At 54.3% G+C, this 22,521-nt stretch overlaps 1 protein-coding gene across 3 annotated transcripts; it reads right to left on the bottom strand.

Annotated features, from left to right (window-relative positions):
• Window positions 1-2,665: 2,665 nt before the first annotated feature.
• On the bottom strand, window positions 2,666-7,622 carry TUBB4A (tubulin beta 4A class IVa). Of its 3 annotated transcripts, XM_082620710.1 has the most exons (5): window positions 7,448-7,611; window positions 7,016-7,059; window positions 6,811-6,919; window positions 6,592-6,702; window positions 2,666-4,305 (listed from the first exon to the last, which is right to left on the bottom strand). In XM_082620710.1, the coding sequence occupies exons 4-5, from the start codon at window positions 6,650-6,652 to the stop codon at window positions 3,248-3,250; spliced, it is 1,119 nt and encodes a 372-aa protein (XP_082476836.1). In that variant the 5' UTR covers window positions 6,653-6,702; window positions 6,811-6,919; window positions 7,016-7,059; window positions 7,448-7,611; the 3' UTR covers window positions 2,666-3,247. The 3 variants fall into 3 exon arrangements, with proteins under 3 accessions (XP_082476836.1, XP_082476837.1, XP_082476835.1); XM_082620711.1 differs by lacking the exon at window positions 7,016-7,059 and having other exon boundaries at window positions 7,448-7,620; XM_082620709.1 differs by lacking the exon at window positions 7,016-7,059 and having other exon boundaries at window positions 6,592-6,919; window positions 7,448-7,622.
• Window positions 7,623-22,521: the final 14,899 nt, after the last annotated feature.

Consider the following 22,521-nt stretch of genomic DNA (forward strand, 5'->3'; position numbering starts at 1 on the left):
GGGTACTGGGCATGCCCCCTGCACTCAACACCACCAGAGGGGTGGGCAAGCCACCTAAGCCATCCCTCTGGCCCGACCCCCTGGACACACCCTGCTACCCTCACCCTATATAGAGAACCAGCTCGCCCCCCCCCCCCCCGCCCCGCACCCCTGCTCAGCAAGTAAGCAAGCAAAGGAAACTGATGTTTGTTCTCGCTCCCTCCTGCTGCTGCAGGTGTCCCAATAAAGACTTGCCTGAATTTCTTGTCTGGGCTCTAGTCAATTTCTATTGATTGGGGAAGGCCAAGAACCCTGGTCGGTATCAGATTCAGCAAAAGATAAGAAGACTGTGTTGGGTCTAGAAAACAATGAGTCAAGGCTGACTTCCAGACGCAGGATTTGAGCACACAGGTGGTGCCATTTCTTGGCGAAGGGGATTTAGTTGGGCAGAATAGGGAGTTCTTCTGGGGCCACATTAGGTTTGGGATAATAAAGACAGCCAAGCTCACTGCCTAGTTCGTCGTCTTTCTGTCCCACCGCCCAGTGCTGGGCTGGGCCTGCTGAGATGACGGTGGCTGCAGGCTGGATTTCGCAGGTTGCCTTCCCTATGTTTCTCCTTCCTCCTGGCTGAAGTGGGACCCAGGGAGGGGGCTGGTGGTCCAGCAAAGAGCCTGGTGGAAAAAGTTAATTGGCTCTCAGTATCTCTTCTTTCCTCTCTGTCTCGCTCCTTGTTGGCCTTTCTCTGTACCAGAAGCTGGGGGAGGGGAGAACTACATTTCCCAGACTTCTTTGCAGCTCTGGTTCTGGATACAGATTAGGTTCTACCAATGAGAAACGCTCATGAGAGATTTGGAAGGTAGAAGTGAAGCAGAACTCTGTGTGTGTGTTTAATTATTTAAAATTATTTAAAATTCATTTTAATTAATTTTTGTTCAGCACTCTGGCGGACCTATCTCTGTGGGTTTGTGGGTGTTGGGCAGTGTTTCTGAGCTCAACAGTTCCGGTGGCAGCCTCCTGATTCTCCACTGTGGAGAGAAGCAGCTCCCAGGGTGATGTTCCAACTTATTCCAGGGCTACTCAAAAGGTGGTCCCATAGGCAGCATTATCAGCATTACCTGGGAGCTTGTTAAAAATGCTGAGTCTCCCCTCCTTCCCCCCACCATTGAATCAGAAACTGTACGGTGGAACTCAGGAAGCTGTGTTCTTGCAAAGCTGCCCTGGTGACTCTTTTGCACACTAAAGTTTAAGCACTGACCTATAGCCCCCTCTCTCAGTCCCTCCAACGATGTTGTAAGCTCCTAAATCCTTGTATACAATCCCTTTCTGCTTGATATGTCTAGAATGGTCCCTGCACTGAACCCTGGCTGATAAAATGCAATCAGAGTTCTAGACTTAAACTGTCAGCATTTGAATACCAAGTCACCACTTCATAGTCATGGGACCATGGACAAGATACTTTGTGGGGCAAATTGTAATTTCCATAGCTGGCCATAGCTGTATCTTCCATCCCACATGCTCTTCTAGAATCTTGCCACTCTACCCTCAAGAGGTGTGGTCTGTAGTCCTTCCCCTTGAACCTAAACAGGGCTTTGTGAACACCTCAATTAGAAGTCCTCAGGACACCAAGCAATTTCTAAAGTTAAGTCAGAAAAATGCAATGAATTCTGCCTTGCTCTCTTAGGATGTTTGCCCCTGGAGAACCCAGCCACCATGCTGTGAGGAAGCCCAAGCAGACTATGGAGAGGTACTGACACCCTCCTTCTACCTGCCCCTGCTGAGCCCGGAGGCATCAACTTGGCAGTCATGTGAGTGAGCCACCTTGAAAGGAGATCCCTCATCCTCCAGCAGGATTCTCTAGCTGATGCCACAGGGAGCACCGATGAGCTGCCTTGCCAAGCCCTGCCCAAATTGCAGAGTTGGGAGCAAAAATAAGTAACTGCTGTTGTTTTAAGCCCCTACATTGTTTGGGGGGTGGCTAATTTGTTACTCAGCAAGAGCTAACTTACATACTTTGTCTCTCTAAAAGCTCAGATCTTTGTTTTTTGGCCACGCTGTGCAGATTGTGGGACCTTAGCTCCCCGACCGGGGATCGAACCTGCGCCCTCTGCAGTGAAAGTGAGGAGTCCTAACCACTGGATCGCCAGGGAATTCCCTAAAATTTCAGATCTTACAGGGTTGGTGTGAGGTTTATGAGATTAAGGCATGTGCCAGGCCATCAAAGTGCTTCACACGTCAGTGACTCTGGCACGACTGCCCCTCGGGCACTACCCCCAGCTGCCATCTCCCCAGCTTCCTTCCCTAGAGACTCCCCGCTCCAGCTTTCCATTCTCGCAAGATGCCCCACAGAGAGTGGCAGCATCTCCATCGCTAAGAACCCACCCAGTGCCGGGTACTGTGCCCTTGAGTCCTTACAAACATCCTTGAGGTGGCGCATGGGGGGAAAACATGTGAGCCCATTTTACAGGTGAGCCAATCGAGGCTCAGAGTGGGCCAGCATCTTGCTCAACACCAGAGGGTTAGTTAGTGGCGTAGCCTGGTCTGTCTGACTCTGAAATCTGTGCCCTCTCCCCACCCCCAGACTAGAAATTCCTTCAGCACCCACCTCCATCCCATAGGGAGGAGCCCTCACGTGACCTTCCCACAGGATGATGAAAAGTACACACGGCAGAAACACGGCAGGACAATTAATTTATTGAGGGTGAGGCGGGGGGAGGGTCGGGGAGCAGCCTCTCTTGCCCACATGCTCCAGGGCTTCTTTCTCCCCCAGCAGCACCCCTGGAAAACCACGGTCGGCGGGATCTGACCAGAGTGAATTCAGGAAGGAAATAGGGGGTCACGGAAGCCAGAAAGGTGGTCAGTTCAGAGGGCGGGTGGGACTTGTGGGGTCAAAGGTGAGGCAAGTTCAGAGATGAAGGGAGAGACTCAGAGGGAGGGGTTGAAGTAAACCAGGGCTTCTAGGTCTGAGGGGTGCAATGGGGCTCGTGGGGAGGTCAAGGGTGGAGAGGTCAGGGGTGAAGGAGGGATCATGGAGTTAAAGATGGGGCTTGTAGGGTCAGAAGTGAAGCAGGGCTCATGGGGGTGTCCAAGGTGGGAGAGTTCAAGGGGGGTCAGAGATAAAGTGGGGCTCAGGGGTCAAAGGTTGGCCGGGGAAGAGGTGCAAGTTTGTAGGGTCAGAGGGGAGTCAGGCTGGGAGGTGAAGCAGGGGGTTCTTGGGGGGTCAAAGGTCAGCCTCCTAGCAGGGTGCTGATGTGAAGTGATGGAGGCGGCCCTAGGCCACCTCCTCCTCGGCCTCCTCCTCAAACTCCCCCTCCTCGGCCGTGGCGTCCTGGTACTGCTGGTACTCGGACACCAGGTCGTTCATGTTGCTCTCGGCCTCGGTGAACTCCATCTCGTCCATGCCCTCGCCCGTGTACCAGTGCAGGAAAGCCTTGCGCCGGAACATGGCCGTGAACTGCTCCGAGATGCGCTTGAACAGCTCCTGGATGGCCGTGCTGTTGCCGATGAAGGTGGCGGCCATCTTCAGGCCGCGGGGTGGGATGTCGCACACGGCCGTCTTCACGTTGTTGGGGATCCACTCCACGAAGTAGCTGCTGTTTTTGCTCTGCACGCTGAGCATCTGCTCATCCACCTCCTTCATGGACATGCGGCCCCGGAACACAGCGGCCACGGTCAGGTAGCGGCCGTGGCGGGGATCACAGGCTGCCATCATGTTCTTGGCGTCGAACATCTGCTGGGTGAGCTCGGGCACCGTCAGCGCGCGGTACTGCTGGCTGCCCCGGCTGGTCAGCGGCGCGAAGCCGGGCATGAAGAAGTGCAGGCGCGGGAAGGGCACCATGTTCACGGCCAGCTTGCGCAGGTCGGCGTTGAGCTGGCCCGGGAAGCGCAGGCACGTGGTGACCCCGCTCATGGTGGCCGACACCAGGTGGTTGAGGTCCCCGTAGGTGGGCGTGGTCAGCTTCAGGGTGCGGAAGCAGATGTCGTACAGCGCCTCGTTGTCGATGCAGTAGGTTTCGTCCGTGTTCTCCACCAGCTGGTGCACGGACAGGGTGGCGTTGTAGGGCTCCACCACCGTGTCCGACACCTTGGGTGACGGCACCACGCTGAAGGTGTTCATGATGCGGTCTGGGAACTCCTCGCGGATCTTGCTGATGAGGAGGGTGCCCATCCCAGACCCCGTGCCCCCGCCCAGCGAGTGGGTCAGCTGGAAGCCCTGTAAGCAGTCACAGCTCTCGGCTTCCTTCCGGACCACGTCCAGGACCGCGTCCACCAGCTCGGCACCCTCTGTGTAGTGGCCCTTGGCCCAGTTGTTGCCGGCTCCAGACTGGCCTGAAGAGGGAAGGGGAGGGGACACCCAGGCTGATATGGGGAAAGCCCACCCTCCACCCCACTCCCAGCCATCCTAGTAGTTGAATAATAATAACAAAATCATTATTATTATTGTTATTATTATTATTATGAATTGTTCTCTTGGGTTCCATCCTTGCTTCCCTTCACCCAGCAGCCAGAAGGATTCTGATAAAACCTAAATCATGTTCTGCCTTAGCTCAAAATCACCCCAGTTCTTTCATCTTTCAGTAAAACCCTAAGTCCTCCCTTCGGCCCACAAGGCCCTGAATGACCTGCCCCGTCCCCTCCTTGCCCTCCCCTCCTCCCTCTCTCCCCCTCGTTCACTCTGCCCCAAGCACACAGGCCTCCTTCCTGTCCCTGCCACACACCGGTGCACAGTCCTGCCTCAGGGCCTTTGCATATGCTGTTCCCTCTGCCTGGAATGCTGTTCCTTCAGATACCTACATGGTTGCCTCTTTCCCCTTCTTTAGGACTTTGTTACCCTCTGCAGAAGTGATAAACCTGTTTTTTTTTTTAATTAATCATGTTTATTGTCTGTAATTTCACTGGGGAATGCAAGCTCGAGAGGACAAGGATTAGGATTAGAATATTGGCTGGTATTTTTGTGAGCAGGTAACATTTCTTCTTACCCCCTCCTCTGCTTCCATCCTGGTCTGGCCCCCTCATTGCACATCTGGATCAGTACAGTCGCTTCTGCCTTGGTCCTCCCACAGCCTCCCCCCAGTCTGTTCTCCTTGCAGCAGCCAGAGGGCACCGGTGAGCACCTGAGTCAGGTCCTGTCCCTTCTCCATCCACAGCCCTCCAGGACTCCCACCTCCCTGGGATAAAAGCCCAAATCCTCCCTACAGCCTACAAGGCCCTGCACGACCTGCACCGTCCCCTCCCTGCCCTCCCCTCCTCCCTCTCTCCCCCTCGCTCACTCTGCTCCAGCCACATGGGCCTCCTCACTGTTCCTCCAACACACCAGGCCTGGTCCTGCCCCAGGGCCTTTGCCTGTGCTGTGCCCTCTGCCTGGAATGCTCCACCCCCAGGTACTCCCCTGACTGACTCTTCAGGTCTCTGTTCAATGTCACCTGCTCTGAGAGAATAGGATTTGAACTGGGTGGTCTGGCTCCTGAGTCCACACTTTTCTACCACTCCCCTGCCTCACCTACCAGAGGCCACAGAATCTTTTGGCCCGACTGGAGCCACCCATAATCATCCTAGAATCCCTCACATCTTTTGAATCTTTGCACAGACCAGGGAGGGGAAGTCACTCCTCCAAGGTCACATAGCTTGTCCTGTCAATCCCTAGACTCCAGACTAAACTACTGTGTACTAGGAGGAGAGGCGCTCGGGGAGGGGGAGGCTGGGGCCTGAGGTCAGGTGGGGATGTGCATTTAGCTTGACCTAGATGTACCAGGAAATGTTTCCTACACGGTTGTTCAGAGTGTGCAGGCCCGTTCAATCTGAGGACTGCAAATGTGCCCACTGTCTTCACATATGCTGATTCCTCTGTCTTACACAGCTTTCCTCCCTTCATTGCCCTTTGGTCAGCCCTAATCCTATTCACATTTCAGGCTGCAGACATTAATAGTGATAATGATAATAAAAATGACAACAAAACATCAAATGCTTAGTTATCTTTTCCTCTGTGCTAGGCATTGTTCTAAGTTCTTTATATGTGTTAGTGGCTTTAAGTCTCACAGTCCTGAAAAGTAAGTTTTTGTATAATCCCTGTTTTAAAGATGAGGAGACAGGCACAGAGAGATTGAAGGGCCTGTCCAAAATCACCAAGATGACTCAAGCAGTGGCTGAGTTTGATTTATTTCTCTTCTCTTCCCATTTCTTTATCTTCCCAGCTCCCTCCACCAGGATGTCAGCTTGGGGGTGGGGGCAGAGAGCTTTATCTGTTTTATTCTTGGCTATATTCCCAGGGGGTACAGTAGGGCCTGGTATGCAGTAGGTGCTAATAAGTATTTGTCGACTGCATGAAGTGGGAGAACAGGGATTTGAACACCGCAGTCTGGCTCAGGTTCATACTGTTAAGTTAAAATGCTACTTTCTCCGGGAAGCCTTCCCTACCCTGCACCTCCCCTGGTTGTATCAGATGCCTCCCCTGGATTCCCACAGTGGCCTGTGTATCCGCTTTCCCCGCTGGCCTCTGGGTTCCTGAGTTTAGATGCTAGGTGAAGAATTTTAAAAAGAATTTTCACCAAGCATGTGGAAGTGAAAGAATCTGGGGAGTGAGGGCTTCCCTGCCTGTATCTCATGATGGTGACTCACCAAACACAAAGTTGTCAGGACGAAAGATCTGGCCGAAGGGACCTGAGCGGACAGAGTCCATGGTGCCCGGCTCGAGGTCCACCAGCACAGCTCTGGGGACGTAATTTCCTCCTGCAGAGAAGCAGATGGAGAGCAGCTTGGTCAGCCCCAGGAGCCAGTATCCTGTCCCCTCCCAGGCCCTCCCCACCCCCACTCTGGCAGGTGCCCCCTGCCCCTTACCTGTGGCCTCATTGTAGTACACGTTGATTCTCTCCAGCTGCAGGTCACTATCCCCATGGTATGTGCCAGTGGGATCGATGCCATGCTCATCACTGATCACCTCCCAAAACTGGGGGGGGGGAGGGCGGTAGTAAGGACCAAGAAGGTGGAGCCGGTGGCCAGGTCTGCCCCACCTCCATCTTCTGGGCTCAGGACCCCCACTCACCTCCCTAGCTGCCACCTGTCCCCCAGGCAAGGTGAGTGTGGAACCTAGAGGCAGAGTGGGCGGACGAGGATGAGGCAGCAAGAAAGGAGCGGTGGGGGCGGGGTGGAGCCGACTCACCACCGCCGGGCTGGGGTCAGCGCTCCCTGGCTGCTGCCGTGGGGAGGGGCGGGTCTCTTTGTGCGTGTGGAGGGGACAGTGGGCCAGCTGTGAGGCCAGCTGTGGCAAGCGGACAGAAGCCTGGGCCCCACCCCCATGGGCCTCTTTGTTCCCAGCTTGGCCCTGCCCCCCGCGCCCTCCCCCACCGTCCCTGGGGTGCTGGCCTCCTGGGGGGGCCCGTCCCCCAAAAGGCCCATGGTGGAGGAGCTCTGCGGAGCTCGGTGGACCGCGCTCCGCATCTCTCGACCGCCTCCCCAGGCCCGGTCCCTCGCGTACCTTGGCTCCGATCTGGTTGCCGCACTGGCCGGCCTGCAGGTGCACGATCTCCCGCATGGCGGCGGCGCTGATGGTGGACGCGGCGGCGCTGGTGCTGATGCTGGGAACTGCGGCAGCGGGCCGGGTGGTGGACGCGGCGGCGGCGGCGGCGAAGCACGGTCCCTGCGCTCCCGGGGCGCCTCTATATGAGCGGGCGGGGCTCGCGTCACTGCAGGTCACCGGCCCGCTCCGCCCCCCGGTCCCGCCCCGGGACGGAGGGTGCGGGGATGGACGGATACCCCTCCCCTGCCGCCTGGAGACCTCTGGGGGCAGGGGCTGGGGCGAGCCGGGCTCCGTGCGCCCCCCACCCCCGGCCGTGGGGGGGTGAGGCCTCTCAGGCACCAACAGTACCATCTTCCTCCATCCCACCCCTCCCGCCCCCAGCCAGGCCTGGCGACCCGGGTTTTGCAGGGATTGGGCGGGGGGAGGGAGAGCGCCCGGTAAACAAGCAGCCGGGAGATTCTGCCTCTCTCCGCTCTCACCCCGAACGACCCTGCCTCAGTTTCTCCGTCCCAAGCCTCCCTCCCCATTCCGTTTAGTTCTCGTTCGCCAGAACCCTCGCATTAACCGGGAGGGCACCTAGTGGGGCCGAGCTGGCCGCTCCGAGGTAGCCGACAGTTTTGGGAGGAGGGGGCGGTCGGTTTCTGCAGAACTTGTCTTGAAGCTGCGTAGTAAGTAAAACCACGATTTCCCTTCCATGTTTGACTGCGGATGCTTTTGGAAGCTGATGGAGGTTTGGGGGGTACTGTGCGCTCCCCCTGGACACCTTGGTTGGGCTTTGGGTCTGTCGCAGGTGGGGTCACCCTCAGCCTTGCCTGGGGTCAATATCAAAGATTAAGACTTATAGCTGGATTACATACTGCGGGGATAGAGGGCTTCCGGCGGGCTGCCTTGCTCCCCCCAGATGGGCACCTCTCTGCTCCATTGTTATAATTTATTCCAATCCATCGCCCTGCCTTTGCATTTATTACTATATGACCTTGCACAGGCCACTTGGCTTCCCTCTGGCTGAATTTCCTGCAAGATGGGGCTGTCAGGAACCCTCTAGGCGGTTGGGAGGGTCCAAAGATGGCCCAGTTAACAAGATGGCCCCGGTTTCCCCTCGCAGAGTAAACGATAAATTGTAGCTCTTAGTATTACAATTATTATTGTAATATTGGGCAAGACTTCCTGTGCTGCCCCACAAGCGAAGGCCAGACTTCTTGGGGCCACTTTCTGCTGGCAGCCTCCAGCTCTGCCATCCCTGGAAGCCTCTCCCTCCTCCTCCATGGCTTCTGGCTACTGCGGGGTGGGGGTGGGATTAGCCAGGTCGGCTGAAGGGCTGGGACCTCACGCTCTCACCAGTGGCTTCCAATTTTGTGGTTCTCAACAGGGAGAGATTCTGCCCCACAGGGACACTTGGCAATGTCTGGAGATGTTTTTGGTTGTTATGCCTGGATGGGTGTGTGTGTGTGTGTTACTGGCATCTAGTGAGTGGATGTTGCTAAACATTATAGGGTGCACAGGACAGTCTCCCCCTCCCCCCAAAGAATTATCTGGTCCAAATGTCCATAGTGCTCAAGGTTGAGAAACCCTGTTAATTATTTGAGAAAAACAAACAAACAAAAAACAACCGAGTTAGATCTTTAGGTCACACGAGACACCAGAATAAACTCCTGATGGATCAGACAGTACAAAGGAGGGTGACCCCTCTCCCCCTCCCCCCAGCATCTGTGAATTACTTCCTCTCTCTGTGATTTAAACGTGTACAGCATCCTGGGACTTCAGTAGGTCAGATGATTATGGAGCACAGTCTCCTGGGGGTCAGCAGAATCCCCTAAGGCAGAAATTCTCAGCTGGGGGTGATTCTCCCCCCCCCCAACACACAGGGGAAACTTGACAATGTCTGGAGTCATTTTTGATCTTTACAACTTGGGGCTGTTATTGGCATCCAGTGGGTGGAGCCTAGGGAGGCTGCTCAGTGTCCTACAGTGCACACAGCTGGCCTCTGCAGCAAAGGATAATCTGGCCCCAAATGCCAATGGCAATAGCCAAGGTCGAGAAACCTGATTGAGACTTCTGTGGTTATCAAATGTTGTTATGGTTGATCCCCGAGACCCGGTTCCCGGATTGAAATAGGAAGTCCATCAACCCATGTTAATATCTGTCAAAAATTCATAAACCCTGTGTTGGCATTTTATTATTTAATATATCAAGAATCATCAAAACATAAAAGTGGAAGTGGCCCTGCTGGGAGGGGCTGATTTGGGGTTCAGCCCCAGAAAAATGGGGCTTCCTGTGTCACCCCACCATGGCAGGGCTGATTTGGGGTCAGGGCTGAGCTCCAGGGAGGTGGGGCTCCCTGGATTAGCCCACCTTGGAAGGGATAGCCCCCTGGAGAGCACAGGCTCTGGTGAGCAATGGGTGCCCTCTATCTTTCTCTGCATCGGGGCATCCCTTGGGTTCCCTGAGGGCCCTCAGGGGAGGAATACAGAGAGGGGAAATGAGGAGGAAAGTGGCGAGCAGGGGATGGGTAGTCTTCTAGCACCTGGAGCTTCTGGGACTTGGCATTGCCCAAGATGTAGAAAGCCCGCAGGGATGAAGTGGGGAGGGGTTGGGGTGGGCTGACATCACCTACACCCCAAGGCTGCTCCCTCTTCAGTCTGGCCTCTCCTGGGCTCCCTTCCTGGGAGATGAGGAGTGCCAGCTGTACCCAATGGCTCTCAGGCAACAGAGCCTCCCTGGTACCCAGGTGTCCCACGGCATCACTTACCACCCAGAAAGCCATCAAAGCTCCCTGCAAGAATCCGAAGATGGCATCATAGGGGTGGTGCCATGGTTCAAGACCCGGATGTAGCCAGTGAACAGAGCCAGGGACAAGAAAAGGAGCTGGATGGTGGGCCGTAAGAGCCAGATTTTCTGTCCCCAGGAACTGGCCTGTACATAGAGCTGGAAGGCGGGTGGGCAGCGCCTTGAAACCCTGGGAACAGGTATCCAGAGGGGCTCCACCCTGCGGATGCGTTTTTGTGCCCCCTGGCCTGTCTGAACCTGTCAGTTTTATATGGAAATGGATTTCAGCCTCTAAAGAGGGTAGGGGCTGTGGCCCCCAAAACCATCATTTTAAGATGGTTTATCATGCTATTAATATTGGGAGAATTGTTAGATGGTGAATGATTTCCCAAGAGTCAGGCGAGACCCTCTGGATACGCTCATACTGTGACCCGGCACTGCCACTTTCTGATCTCTAATCGAAGCAGGTCGGCCTCATCAGGGGGCCCTCAAAAAGCAGAGTTTGGGCTCTTGATTTTGAAATGGAAAACAGAAAAAAACAGAAAACAAAACAAAAAATCCCATCTTTAAACATCAGGTGAAATTGATGAGCAGGAAGAACGGGACAGTGGCTGTTGTGTGTTTTGGGGAGAAATCAGACATGCGCACGTGAGGTGGGGGAATTCCCCGAGACCCAGAACATTCTGTTCACAAAATTGACCATTCGGTCCATAAAATCAGGGGAAGCCCTGACTCCTAGCTGTGTGGTCAGTCTGTGCACCGCCTGGCATTGTTGGCGTGCACCCAGCCCCCAAACCACCCCCCCTCCCCCGGGACGGAGGGAGTCTGTTTTGCCTGTTATTCATGATAATAGTGACCTTTAGGGCAGATCCTGTTCTAAATACTTTGAGTGTATCAGCTCATTTATGTGTTAACTCATGAAACCACAACCCTAGGAGGCAAGTGCTATTTCCACAACCATTTTACAGATGAGGAAATGGAGGCCCAAGGACATTGTCTCACCCAATGTCACACACAGTTGAGGCTGGGAATAGAGCATGTACATTCCAGCTCCTAAGCCCTGCTATCACTACAAGAGGCTGTAGTTACTTTGTTACTTTGTCTTTAAAAAAAGGGGGGGCCTGCTGGCAGTCAAATGGGCTGCCTTTCAGGAAGAAAACGTTGCTGGTGTGAAGGCAGCCATGTAGCATCCCGTGCACTGTGGCCAGGGCTTCTGTGTCGTTGTGTCTGCCCACCACGGTGCCCGGGTGCTCTGGGCTGGCTCCGATGTGTGTGATCCGCTTCTGCCAGCCGAGTCTATGCCTGTGGGTCATCAGCTCCTTCCCAGGGCTTCCCCCACCCCCTGCCCTGCTCCTCCTGCCACTTTATCACCCAAAACTTAGAGCTACACCTCAGCTGGGCCTGATTTCCCTTCCCCCTGCCCTTGGTGGAGCCCAGCCCTGGGCATGGACCCAGCCTGGCATGGGCCCTCTCCAGCTGCAGGGAGGGGTAGACAGAGGGTTCTGGAAGTTGCTGTTCTGGGACAGGGATGCTGAATGAGTCTTAAGAGAAGATGGGCCCTCCCCGTTCTTGCCCTCCTGACTCTGGGGGAACACACAAGCTCTATGGAAGCTGTGCCTGGCACTGCTGGCACCAAGCATGGGGTGGGGGCGGGTGGGGGGACAATGGAGTATTTTCTGACCTTGCCGGGTGTGCAGCCCACCTCCGGCCAACACTCACCACCAAATACACCATGGAGTACATCCCGATGGAGGCGTCCACAGAATAGAAGGATTTCCTGGGGGATGGGCAGGGGCAGGGTGGACATCAGCTGGGGCTGGGGTGGGGTGGGGATGCTTCCTGGGTTCCCCTCCCTGACCGCCCACTTGCCTGGCATTGAGGACATCTTCGGGGTGCCCTGTGCAGGTGTAGTTGGTGACGTAGCCACTCTCGCAGTCAAAGGAGGCTGGGTCGGGCAGGCATGCGGCCAGGAAGTGGGGCCGCAGGTGACCTGTGATCATCTTGGCAATGCTGGTCGGGGAGCAGCTGGCCAGGCCGCCAAAAATGAAGGTGCCCAGCTGCTTGTAGATCATGACCGTGTAAGTGCTGCTCATGAAGGCTGGCGAGCTCAGCTGCAGGAGCTTGACACAAATCAACTCTCCAAGGCTGATCTGTGGGGCCGTGTCAGAGGGGTGAGGGGTCACCGCTGAGGGCGGAGGGCGCAACAAGAGTAGAAAAACCCCAACCCTTTGTCTCAGACAGGTTCATATGGAAGGGAGGCTGTTCTTTCCCACTAAACCAGGCAAAGGGGTGGGGCTTTTCATTCCGTCCCACACACACACAAATGGGTGACTTCTCCCACCCTTGTGCCTGAAATGGGCAGGACTTCCTAAGCCAAGGGATAAGGCTTCCCATATCATCAAGAAAAGGGGGGGGGTGTCCCATAACTGAAAGGGGCGGGACTTCCTGTTATACCAGGAAAAGAGGCGGGGCAGCTCCCTAGGTTATGTCAGACATAGGTAGGATTTCCTGTCCCATATCTGAAAGGGGCGGGACTTCCTGTTATACCAGGAAAAGAGGTGGGTCATCTCCCTAGTTTATGTCAGACATAGGTAGGATTTCCTGTCCCATATCTGAAAGGGGTGGGGCTTCCTGTTATACCAGGAAAAAAGGATAGACTTCCTCCCAAATGCCTGAAAATGATGGAACTTCCCTTGACACTGGGAGAAAGAGGCAGGATGTTCCATGTTTGAAAGGGGGAGATTTCCCAGATCCCCAGAAAAGGGGCAGGACTGCTTCCTGCCTTCTGCATATAAGGGATGGGGCTTCTCTGTCCACTGGGGGGCAGGGGCTGAACTTCTTGTTCCATACCTAAGGCAGAGAGGTAGGTGTTTCCTCTATATTATGTCAAAAGTGGGGGGCTAACCTTTTCCTCAAGGTTAGCCGTTTTATGCCATCGAGCAGTGAGATTTCCCATTTCAGTAGGAAAAGAGGTGGTACTTCCTCCTGCCTTAGATCTATAATGGGTGGGGGTTTCCACTTTGCCAGAAAAACAGTTGAACTTGCCCATGGTGTGTCACCATGGCCTGAGGTGAAAGTGGCCACCCTCTTACCGTGAAGATGGAGACGAAGAAGCCCATCTTTATGAGTGCCGAGTCTTCGATGATGTAATGGGCCACTCGGGGGTATTGGATGGTGGTGTCATTGCAAAAGAAGCCCTGGATGTGGGGTACCAGCAAACCGGTCTCACTCAGCACGATGGGGAGACTGACTGCAGGGGGTGGAGATGACCCCACTCATGGATGGGTCAACTGAGGTTTACCCTCCTTAGGCCTTCCGGCCAGTCTGTCCTCCCGGCATCTCCACAGCCTGGACATGGGGACATGCGCAGAGAGGACAGTATGGCCAAGAGGCCAGAGGAGGCCAGAGCCCCAGGGACCCATTCACGGGTGGGGTCCTGTGAATGAGGTGGGTGAGGGGGTAAGATAAGGAGGGGATAAGCGTGGAAGGGCTTGCTCTTTCTGTGTGTGTGTGTGTCCTGATGTATGTGTGTATGATTGTGGCTCTGCGTGTCTTTGTGTGTGAATGTGTGTGTGTGCTGATGGGTATCTATGTCTATGACATGCGTATGTGGTGTGAATAGGCGTTTGTGGTACACATGGGTACATGTCTGAGTGTGTGTGTTCCTCTCTGCGATGTGTGTGTGTGTGTGTGTGTGTGAGAGAGAGAGAGAGAGAGCAATTATGCATTGTGTCCTTGGATGTGTGGGTTGTGTTGGTGTGTGTGTGTGCTTGTATCTGGGATCTGTGTATGTGTTCATGTCTATATCCATGACTCTGTAGCTGATTGAGCTGGGAGGGGAGATACTGGTGGCAAAGTTGTGTGTGAGCAGCGTCCAGGGCCCCTCACGTGACACCGCCATCCTGAAGTCAGACAGACCAAGGGGCTTGTCCCCAGCAGGTGCAGGCTCTCTGTCTGGCCCACTCATCCTCAAAGCCTACACCCAGGCCTCCCTCCCCTGTCTTGACCCTGTCATTCTGTCACCCACTGAAGTTTAGTGGAGCCAGGCAGCTGGAACCCAGCCTCCCACAGTCCCCAGCTCCCTTACTGGGCTGGGAGGGCAAAGCTAGTATCCCAGCCTGGCCTCTCCTCCCCAGTGAGGAGGTTTTGGTCACTAGCTCTGCCCACTGGTGAAAGGGGGGGCAGCCCTCGTATATGCCAGCCACACATCTAGACCCCAAGCAAGCTCAGGCCACGCAGATTCCCAAACACACAGGGTCTGACATGCACAATTATACAATACAACCACACAGTCTGACCCAGACACCCAGATTCAGATGTACACACACAGACATATGATGCAACAATATACCCACAATACACATAGGCCCATATAGACCCCCCCACACACCTGGCTACACAAATACCATTGGATCCACCCCCAGCCCAGATGCATAGTCACAGGCTCCCATAGATCAAGTGCATGCATAGGAGTCACCCACAATGAACACCCCCCCAAAAAAAACCAATACAACACACAACACAGCAACACAACATGCAACCCAGAGACCCGAAGGGACACACACATACACACGCACACACACGTGTGCATGAGCATACACACACAGAATCATACTCATTCACATGGATATAAATTCAACACAGACCAGCCCCAGACATACGGATAGACCCAGGGGCTTGCACACAACATACACACAGTCAAACATACACAGAGATACACAATACAAACATACCTCCCCCACTATAGACACATAGACTCAGATCCACAACTCAAAGAGACATGCAGCAAATAAAATCATGTGAAAGACTGAAAAAAAAAAAAAAAAAAAGATGTACAGCCAGATGCTCACCCAGCACCCAGACCCAGGAAGACAGGAAAACACACAAAGTCACACTTGTGGAGAGTCCCTATCTTCCCCATTCACACGGATACACATTGACCCAGACATCCCAGAAATATGTTGATGAACACACCGATGTGAAGACACACAGCCCAAGTACACACACCAGGGCAGGCAGCCAGCCCCCAATCTAGCGACCCTCAGATAAAGACAGGAAGACAGACCCCTCCACGGCCCCTTGGGTGTCCGCATGGTGGTGGTGCGGGGCGCTCAAGGACGCTGGGGAGGGGGCTCACCCAGCAGCAGACAGAACAAATCCAAAGCCACCATCAGCTTGGCGGTCCAGCAGTGTGGCAGCAGATGGGACGGGGGTGTTCTCCGCGGGTCCCCCGGCCACAGGCACTGGTACCGGACCACCAGCTCGGGCAAGTCCAAGACAGTATGTGGTAAGCTTATCGACTGTGGGGGGCAAAGGGGTGGGCACGCCCACCCAGACTGGGATTAGAGCTCGAGAGTCGGGCCGGACACAGCAGGGAGAGGCTGGCCCGAATGGTGAAGACCAAGGTGGGCAGGGGCGGGGTCCCATTGTAGGGCAGTAATTAGATGGCCAAGGGGTCGTGGCCTTCCCGAGGACGGCCCCGGGGCCGGGGAAACTGAGGCCTCTCTGACTCCGTTAGCTAGGAGCCCCCATCCCATAAAGGGACTTGACTGATTTGGGGTAAGGTCTTGAAAGCGTGGGTGAGGTCTGGAAGAAGGTAGAGAGAGGAACAAAATGGGCGTGGCCTAAATGCTCAGACAAAATGCTCAGAGACCCTCAGGCTGTGGTGTCCCCAGGGAAGTTCAGACTAAGGATGGGGATGGTTCGAAGGCCTGGACTGGGAAGGGGGCAGGGAGTTCTGGAAAAGTGTAACCCAGGGCAGGGCCGAGGATTTCAGATAGGAGACAATAGAAGGGCAGAGCCGGGGGAGAGGATGGTGCAGGACGAAGAAAAGTAGAAAAGTGGGTGGGGTAGGAAAGTGGGCAAGGCCTGGAAGGTTGCTGTCTGAGAAGTGGTCGGAGCCTAGGGAGAATGATGGGAAAGTGGGCGAGACTGGGGGTGGGCAGGGCTTGAGACAATGATGGCTAGGCAGTGGGCGGGGCCTGGGAGAATGACATGAAAGTGGGAGGGGCTGATGAGAGGGCAGGGCTTGGGAGATGGGGATCAACTCTGGGAGGGGCAAGCCCACCTTTTTCAGGGTTCCGCGGGTCAAAGTCATATCGGAATTGACGAGAGTCCTCCTGGGCCAGCGGTCTCCGTGCTGGGCATTGCAGACCTTGGGCGATCCCCTCCCTGGTGGTCATTTTCGGCCTGAGAGCCAGGCTGGGTAGGCGGGTCCCTTCCATCTCTATCAACGGTTGCCCTGTCTCGCCCCGCCCCGCCGGGAGTCCTAGCCGTTCCTCATTGGTCGGCCGCGGACCAATGGGAATTCGCCGCCGGGCTTATCGCGTCTTCCACTGTCCCCGGAGCAGCACCCTCCCCTTGGGGACCGGGGATCGCACCGAGTGGGGACGGGTGAGGGTCTTCCATCCCACTCCTGCTTCCCACGCTCTGTTTCCGTGTCCAAGGCCGTCTGATCCCGCTCCGGCCGCCCGTGTCCCCGCTCCCCCGTTGCCACGCACCTTCCTCCGGGCTTTGCAGTCGATACCGAAGCACCTTTCCTTCCTTTCAGCCTAGACGCCCCCCTCCCACCGACCCATTCAGTGCAGCCCTGGACTGAGGCGCCCGGTCCACCAGGGGTCGCCCGCGGCCTACACTGGGTGTCGCTTCCAAGGAAAGGGACCCAGAGGTTCCTTAAGGGAGGGAGGGATAGGCCCCCAAAAGGAGGGCCTGGGTCCCCTCTGTGGGGGGTGGATCTTGGGTGGCTCGAAGGGTGGGACCTGGATCTTCAATGGGGGCGGGGCCTGGGTTTCTTGTACTTTGTGTCTCTGCCAGTCTCTCCAGGTCAGCCTGTGTCAGTGTGTGACTTGAGTGCCTTTGGTGGTCTCTGGGCATCTGATATTGTCTGTCTCTGAATGCATATCCCAGAGCCTTTGAGACTCTTTCAGGCTATGTGTTAGTGGGTATGTGTGATCATGGGCACGGATGTGTCATTTTGTGTGCTTGTGGCTAGCTTGGGCAGCTGATCTTGTGTATCTATGATTGCACCTCTGGGCATGTCTTAGCATGTGCCTGTGTGGTGTATCTCCACCACTGTTTTGGTATGTGTGTGATTGTGGGTCTGCGATTGTGTGTCCTTCTATTCTTGGTGTATATGCTCTGAATATGTATCTCTTGTGTCTCTGTGTATGTCTGTGGCCAGCTTTGGTGGCTACTCTTGCGTATCTATGATTATGTGTCTCAGTGTGTGAGTGTGTGTATGTCTGTGTGGTGTACTTGTGTGTCTGTCTTGGTTTGTGTGATTGTGTACCGCCTGAACGGGGGTGTCTTTTGTACACCGGTGTCTCTCTGGTGGCTGCCCCTCTGGGCCAGTTGGAGAGTCCCTTCCAGGTGGTAGCCCTGCTGGGGCTTCCTTCCTGGGCAGCCTGGCTAGTTTCCCAGCAGAATGAGCTGGTTTTTCACAGACGGGGCCCCTCTGAGGGGTACCCAGGGCCCGCCTTGGTTTGCCTGGGTCTTCCCCATCCCTGTGTCCTTCCACTGCCATTAGCAGGGAAACACCATTTCCTGCCTTTGATGTCACTGATGTTAAATTTTCCCTTCCTCCAAACAGCTAAGGCCACCGGTTTCTTTCTTTCTCTGCTTATTTTTTTCGCTTAAAAATTTTTTTGTGTGTGTGGCCACTGGTTTTTTTCTTTGTGTGCTCACACCTGACCACCATTCTGTATGTAACACACACACAAAAACCAAAACAAAGCAAACATGGAAAATGCAAGTGGGTGGAAGCTTGAATGAAAGGTCCACAATCTCTTTTTCAGATCATTCTCCTAAGTCCCCCTAGCTTTTTAATATACCTTCCAGATATGTGCTATGCAAATGTATCTTTGCTCTGAAACCAAATCCGCATTGTTTTCTTAGCCCTTAGAGATCTCTAATGAGCCCCAAAGAGATGACTCAACCTCCTCCACAGCTTGATTCCTGAACTGATTCTATGAGTGATAATCTGACCATTTCTCTTTCAATGACTCTTTCGGCTATTTCCGTTGAGAATATTTCCTGCCTGTTTTTGGCTCAGATGTCCGCACTTGTATCTGGACCCTGGTGCTTCATCCACAAGATCAGACCCCTGCCTGCAGTCACACAGAGGCACCAGACGGTCAGCCCCACTGGCAGCAGTGATGACTAGTCCTGGAGAGCACCTACTGTATGCCAGGTGCTGTTCTGCCTCCCAATTCTGGACAGTAATCCTAGGAGGTGGTCCCTGTGTTAGCTCTACTTCTCAGACGGGAACCTCAAGGCAGAGAGGTGAAGGCATTTGTTCAAGATCATACAACTAGCAAGAGGTAGAGCTGGGATTTGAAGTTAAATGGTTTGGATCTTGTGCTATTGTTGTTCCTCAACCAGAAGCACACTGGTGCACGCATGGGACCCCCCATCCCCTTTCCTGATCCCTGAACACGCATCGCACTGGAAACACACAGTTCCAGAGTAGCTGGATAGGCACCCCAACTCCACAAAGCCTAATTATGCCATCATGCCTTGTCGTGTTTACACAATATCACAGGTGCACTCCTGTGTCAGGTCTGTGTTTCCCTGGCCTATCCAGGGCTGAGGAGACTTGGACCCAGCTTTTCCAGAGACCTGACTAACTTGGAGAACACAGTTCCCCTCTCTGCATCTATTTCCTCCTTCAGCACACGTGGATACCCCCTCAGCTGGAGACCAACCTCACTCAACCCTTCCCTTCTCTTTTTTCTTCTTTTCTTGGTTCACAGCGCCCCATGGGGTCCCATGCCCTCTCACTGTGCACTTACCCGGCAATCACTAAGGGTCTCTTTCGGGCTTTGCCTTTCCCCTGGGGAACGTGGAAGATCCACGCCAGTGGAAAGTTGATCCTGGGGGAGTCCACATACGGGATGGGGGGCAGTCAGGAACCCAGAGAGAAGGAGGTGAATTTGCTAGGAAAAATCAAGGCATACTTCCTGGAGGAGGTGCCTGTTCACTGGGCCTCCGAGGGGGAAGAAGGGTGCTGCCCCCTCCAACTGCTTCCTGCCCAATCCCTCCTTTGAGCCCTATGATGGCGACAGTGAGAATTCAGGCCTTTCCCCTAGAGGTGAGGAAAACTAGGGCCCACGCTCACCTCAGGGAGACAGCTGAGCACAGAGGTGCAACTGTACTAAACCAGGTGCTAGGCAGCTGGTGCTGAGAGCTCCATAGTGGGCGGGGCTGCCTATCTCAGATGTCCCGACCACAACAATACGTCATGGCGCTCCCTGGCTGCGGCCTGAGCCTTCCCCAGGCTGTGGCCTGAGCCTTCCCCTGCCAGGCATTTTTTCCCCCCGCTCTGGAGGGGGTGTATAGAACTCTGCTAAGCCCCTCGGCATTGAGAGAGTTCAGAACAGTCACTGTCAGTCCTTGGCTCAATGACTTCACTTTTGGAGTCTTAGTTTTTTTACATCCGCGTATTGGAATTGTGGAAAAGAGTCAGTGACCCAGCTCACCTGGAATGAGCATTTGCCATGTGCCTGGCACTGCTCAGAGCAAGCTCTCAGCTACTCTCTGAGACCTACTCTTATTCCCATTTAGCAGATGTGAAAAGTGAGGCTCAGAGAGGTGAAGCAGCTTGCCCAAAATCACACAGCAAGAAATTTGAGGGCTAAAATTCAAGACTCTAGACAGGGGCAGCAAATTTTCCTCTGAAAGGGACCAGAGAGAGTAAATATTTGGGGCTTTGTGGGCCAGACAATCTCTGTTGTAACTACTCCACTCTGCCATAATATTGCAAAAATTGCCACAGACAATATGGAAACAAATGAGGGTGGCTGTGTATCAATACAGTTTTATTTGTAGACACTAAAATTTGAATTTCACATGATTTGCACATCAGGAAAGAGTCTTCTTTTGACTTTTCCCAGCTGCTTCAAAATGAAAATAATCAAAACATTCGGTGTCGGGCTGCAGTTTGTCCACCTCTAGAGCGCATGCTGGTAACTGTTATGCTATACTGCATTCATTTATTCATTAAATCAATCAGTCAATACGATCGAGGCCTGCAATTTTCTAGGTTGGAAACAAGGCAGGTGGAGATGCTCCTCTTTGGGAGATAACAGTTTCATGGGGGAAACAGCCATGAGTGAGCAAAGAAATGAACAAGAATATCTCACGTGGTGGAAACTGCTAGTAAGGTAGTCACGGGGTGATGTAACCAGAGCCCGAGGGAGAGATACTTTCATTTGGGTGGTCTGAGATGTTGACTGGGAGTCCTCTGAATTCCTCTTTTTGTCAGCTCAGACAACCTTGTCTGTGACATTGCTGTGGGGGAGGGCTTAATAATAAACAGATTGGCCTGTGGCCTGTGAGCTTCCTGACAGAGCAATGGTATATGGGGAGGGCTTTTTGGCCTCAGTATCTTTATATCTATCTTCCTGGTTGGTCAGATTCCTCAGAGAAAGGATCCCACCGTCCCCATCTTTCAGATCCTGGCTGCTGAGTGGGGGGCGAGGGTCAAGGTGGGAAAGTTTCAAATCCTGCATTCAAGTTGACACGTTTGTTTAACACATGGTTTTGGCGTGATTCTTCTACCATCAACTGCGTTCCTCCCACCAGAAACGCTGCCATTTCCGCTGTCTGGAGGGAAAAAAAAAACAACAAAAAACCCAAAACGGCTGCAGTTCCACCCTGATGGGGAGCAGAGTTGGTATCTCTTTTGGGGAATTGACTTTAGACCGATGCTTCTATTTTAGCTGTCACCCACCACACTCTCTTTCAGAGTTGGGGGGCAGTCACCAATAACTGAGGCTTGAGACACGGTGGTGATTGTGGCATTTGGCTAGGGAAATTATATTTGGCATTCCATCCCGATGGCTTACAATTTTTCGTGTAGCTTTTAAAATAGTCGCTTATACTATCACTGCAGTGGGGTTTTGGGAGAGAGTGAAAGTAGGGGCTGGAGCTTAATTCATCCTCTTTACTCAGAAGGACAGCTGGCCGCAGATCTGGGGAAAGAACATTCCAGGCAGGGGGACAGCAGGTGCGAAGGAACAACCTTGGTACCATGCAGTGGATTCTCCAACTTGGGCAAGTGTCAGAATCTTCTGTAAGGCTCCTTCAGACACTGATTGCAGGGCTTCCACTCCCAGAATGTCAGTAGGTCTCGGGTGAGGTGCTAGAATTTGCAGAGCTAGCAAGTTCCCAGGTGATGCTGGTCTGGGCCTTGTGCTTTATAAACCGCTGGTAAAACGGAAGCGTTCAGCACCTGTGAGTCAACACGAGCCAGTATCATCACAGTGATCTCCTCTTAATTCCCCAGAGAGGCCTAATACAAGATTGAATACAGGGCCAGCATCCGATCCTTGTTCAGTTGAACCAACCCCCCTGCCCCCATTTCCCGGACGGCTGATGGATGGCTGAGATCAATTGCCCGGTCCACCCTTCCATTTTCTATAGGGAAAGTGAATCCTGGAGCGGATTAGGGAGTTGGCCGGCTGGTCTGGGCAGAGCAGGGCTTCTATGGGAGCCCAGGGCTTTTCTAGGGCTGGCCATCTCTCAGTCCAGGGTTGCTTCCTCTTTTGGGGCCGAGTTTTGACCGCTTCTCTGGTCCTCCTCCCGCCCCCGCCCCCGCCCACACCACCACCGGAGAGCAAACGGGAAATTTGAGTTTCCTCCGCCTCACTCAAGGCTGTCCCTTTCCTACAAGGGGAATTTCTCCACCTGGACTCTCCAGCCTTCTGCTTGTGGGGTTCAGGGGGCCCCAGATGGGAAGCGTCTAGGTGGGTGGGCGGGGGCAGGCCAGGGAAGGTCCAGGGGTCCTGGGGCAAGAGAGGGAGGGGAGGGGGAGGGCTGAGCAGGTCACTTAGGGTTCCACTGGGAGGACTTATGCTCCACAGGAGAAGGGGGCTGAGGCCTGGCTATCTTCTGACCCCTCTGGAGAAGTGCCGGGTTTAGGAGAGCCCTGGAGGGGCCCCAGTGCCGGGGGGCTAGGGAGTGATAAGAAATTGGGGAAAGAGGCAAAGAAGCAGAGAGGCGCAGAGATGGATAAGCAGGGAGACACAAGAGAGATAATTAGGAAGAAAGAGGGTCGGTGGGGCAGAGCTTGGAGGGCGAGAGAGAGAGAGAGAGAGAGAGAGAGAGAGAGAGAGAGAGAGAGAAAAGGAAATGGAGAGAGGGAGAGATCCGGGGAAGAGAAAGTTAGGGAAAGTTCGGACAGAAGGTGGAGGAGGCGGGGAGGGTGGGCGGGAACCAACCTACAGGGCGGATCTCTGGGATCCCCACGGGCCACTCCCCGGAAAGCG

This window comes from Mesoplodon mirus, assembly GCF_964341445.2.
Source record: "Mesoplodon mirus genome assembly, chromosome: 5".
NCBI classification, from domain to species: domain Eukaryota; kingdom Metazoa; phylum Chordata; class Mammalia; order Artiodactyla; family Ziphiidae; genus Mesoplodon; species Mesoplodon mirus.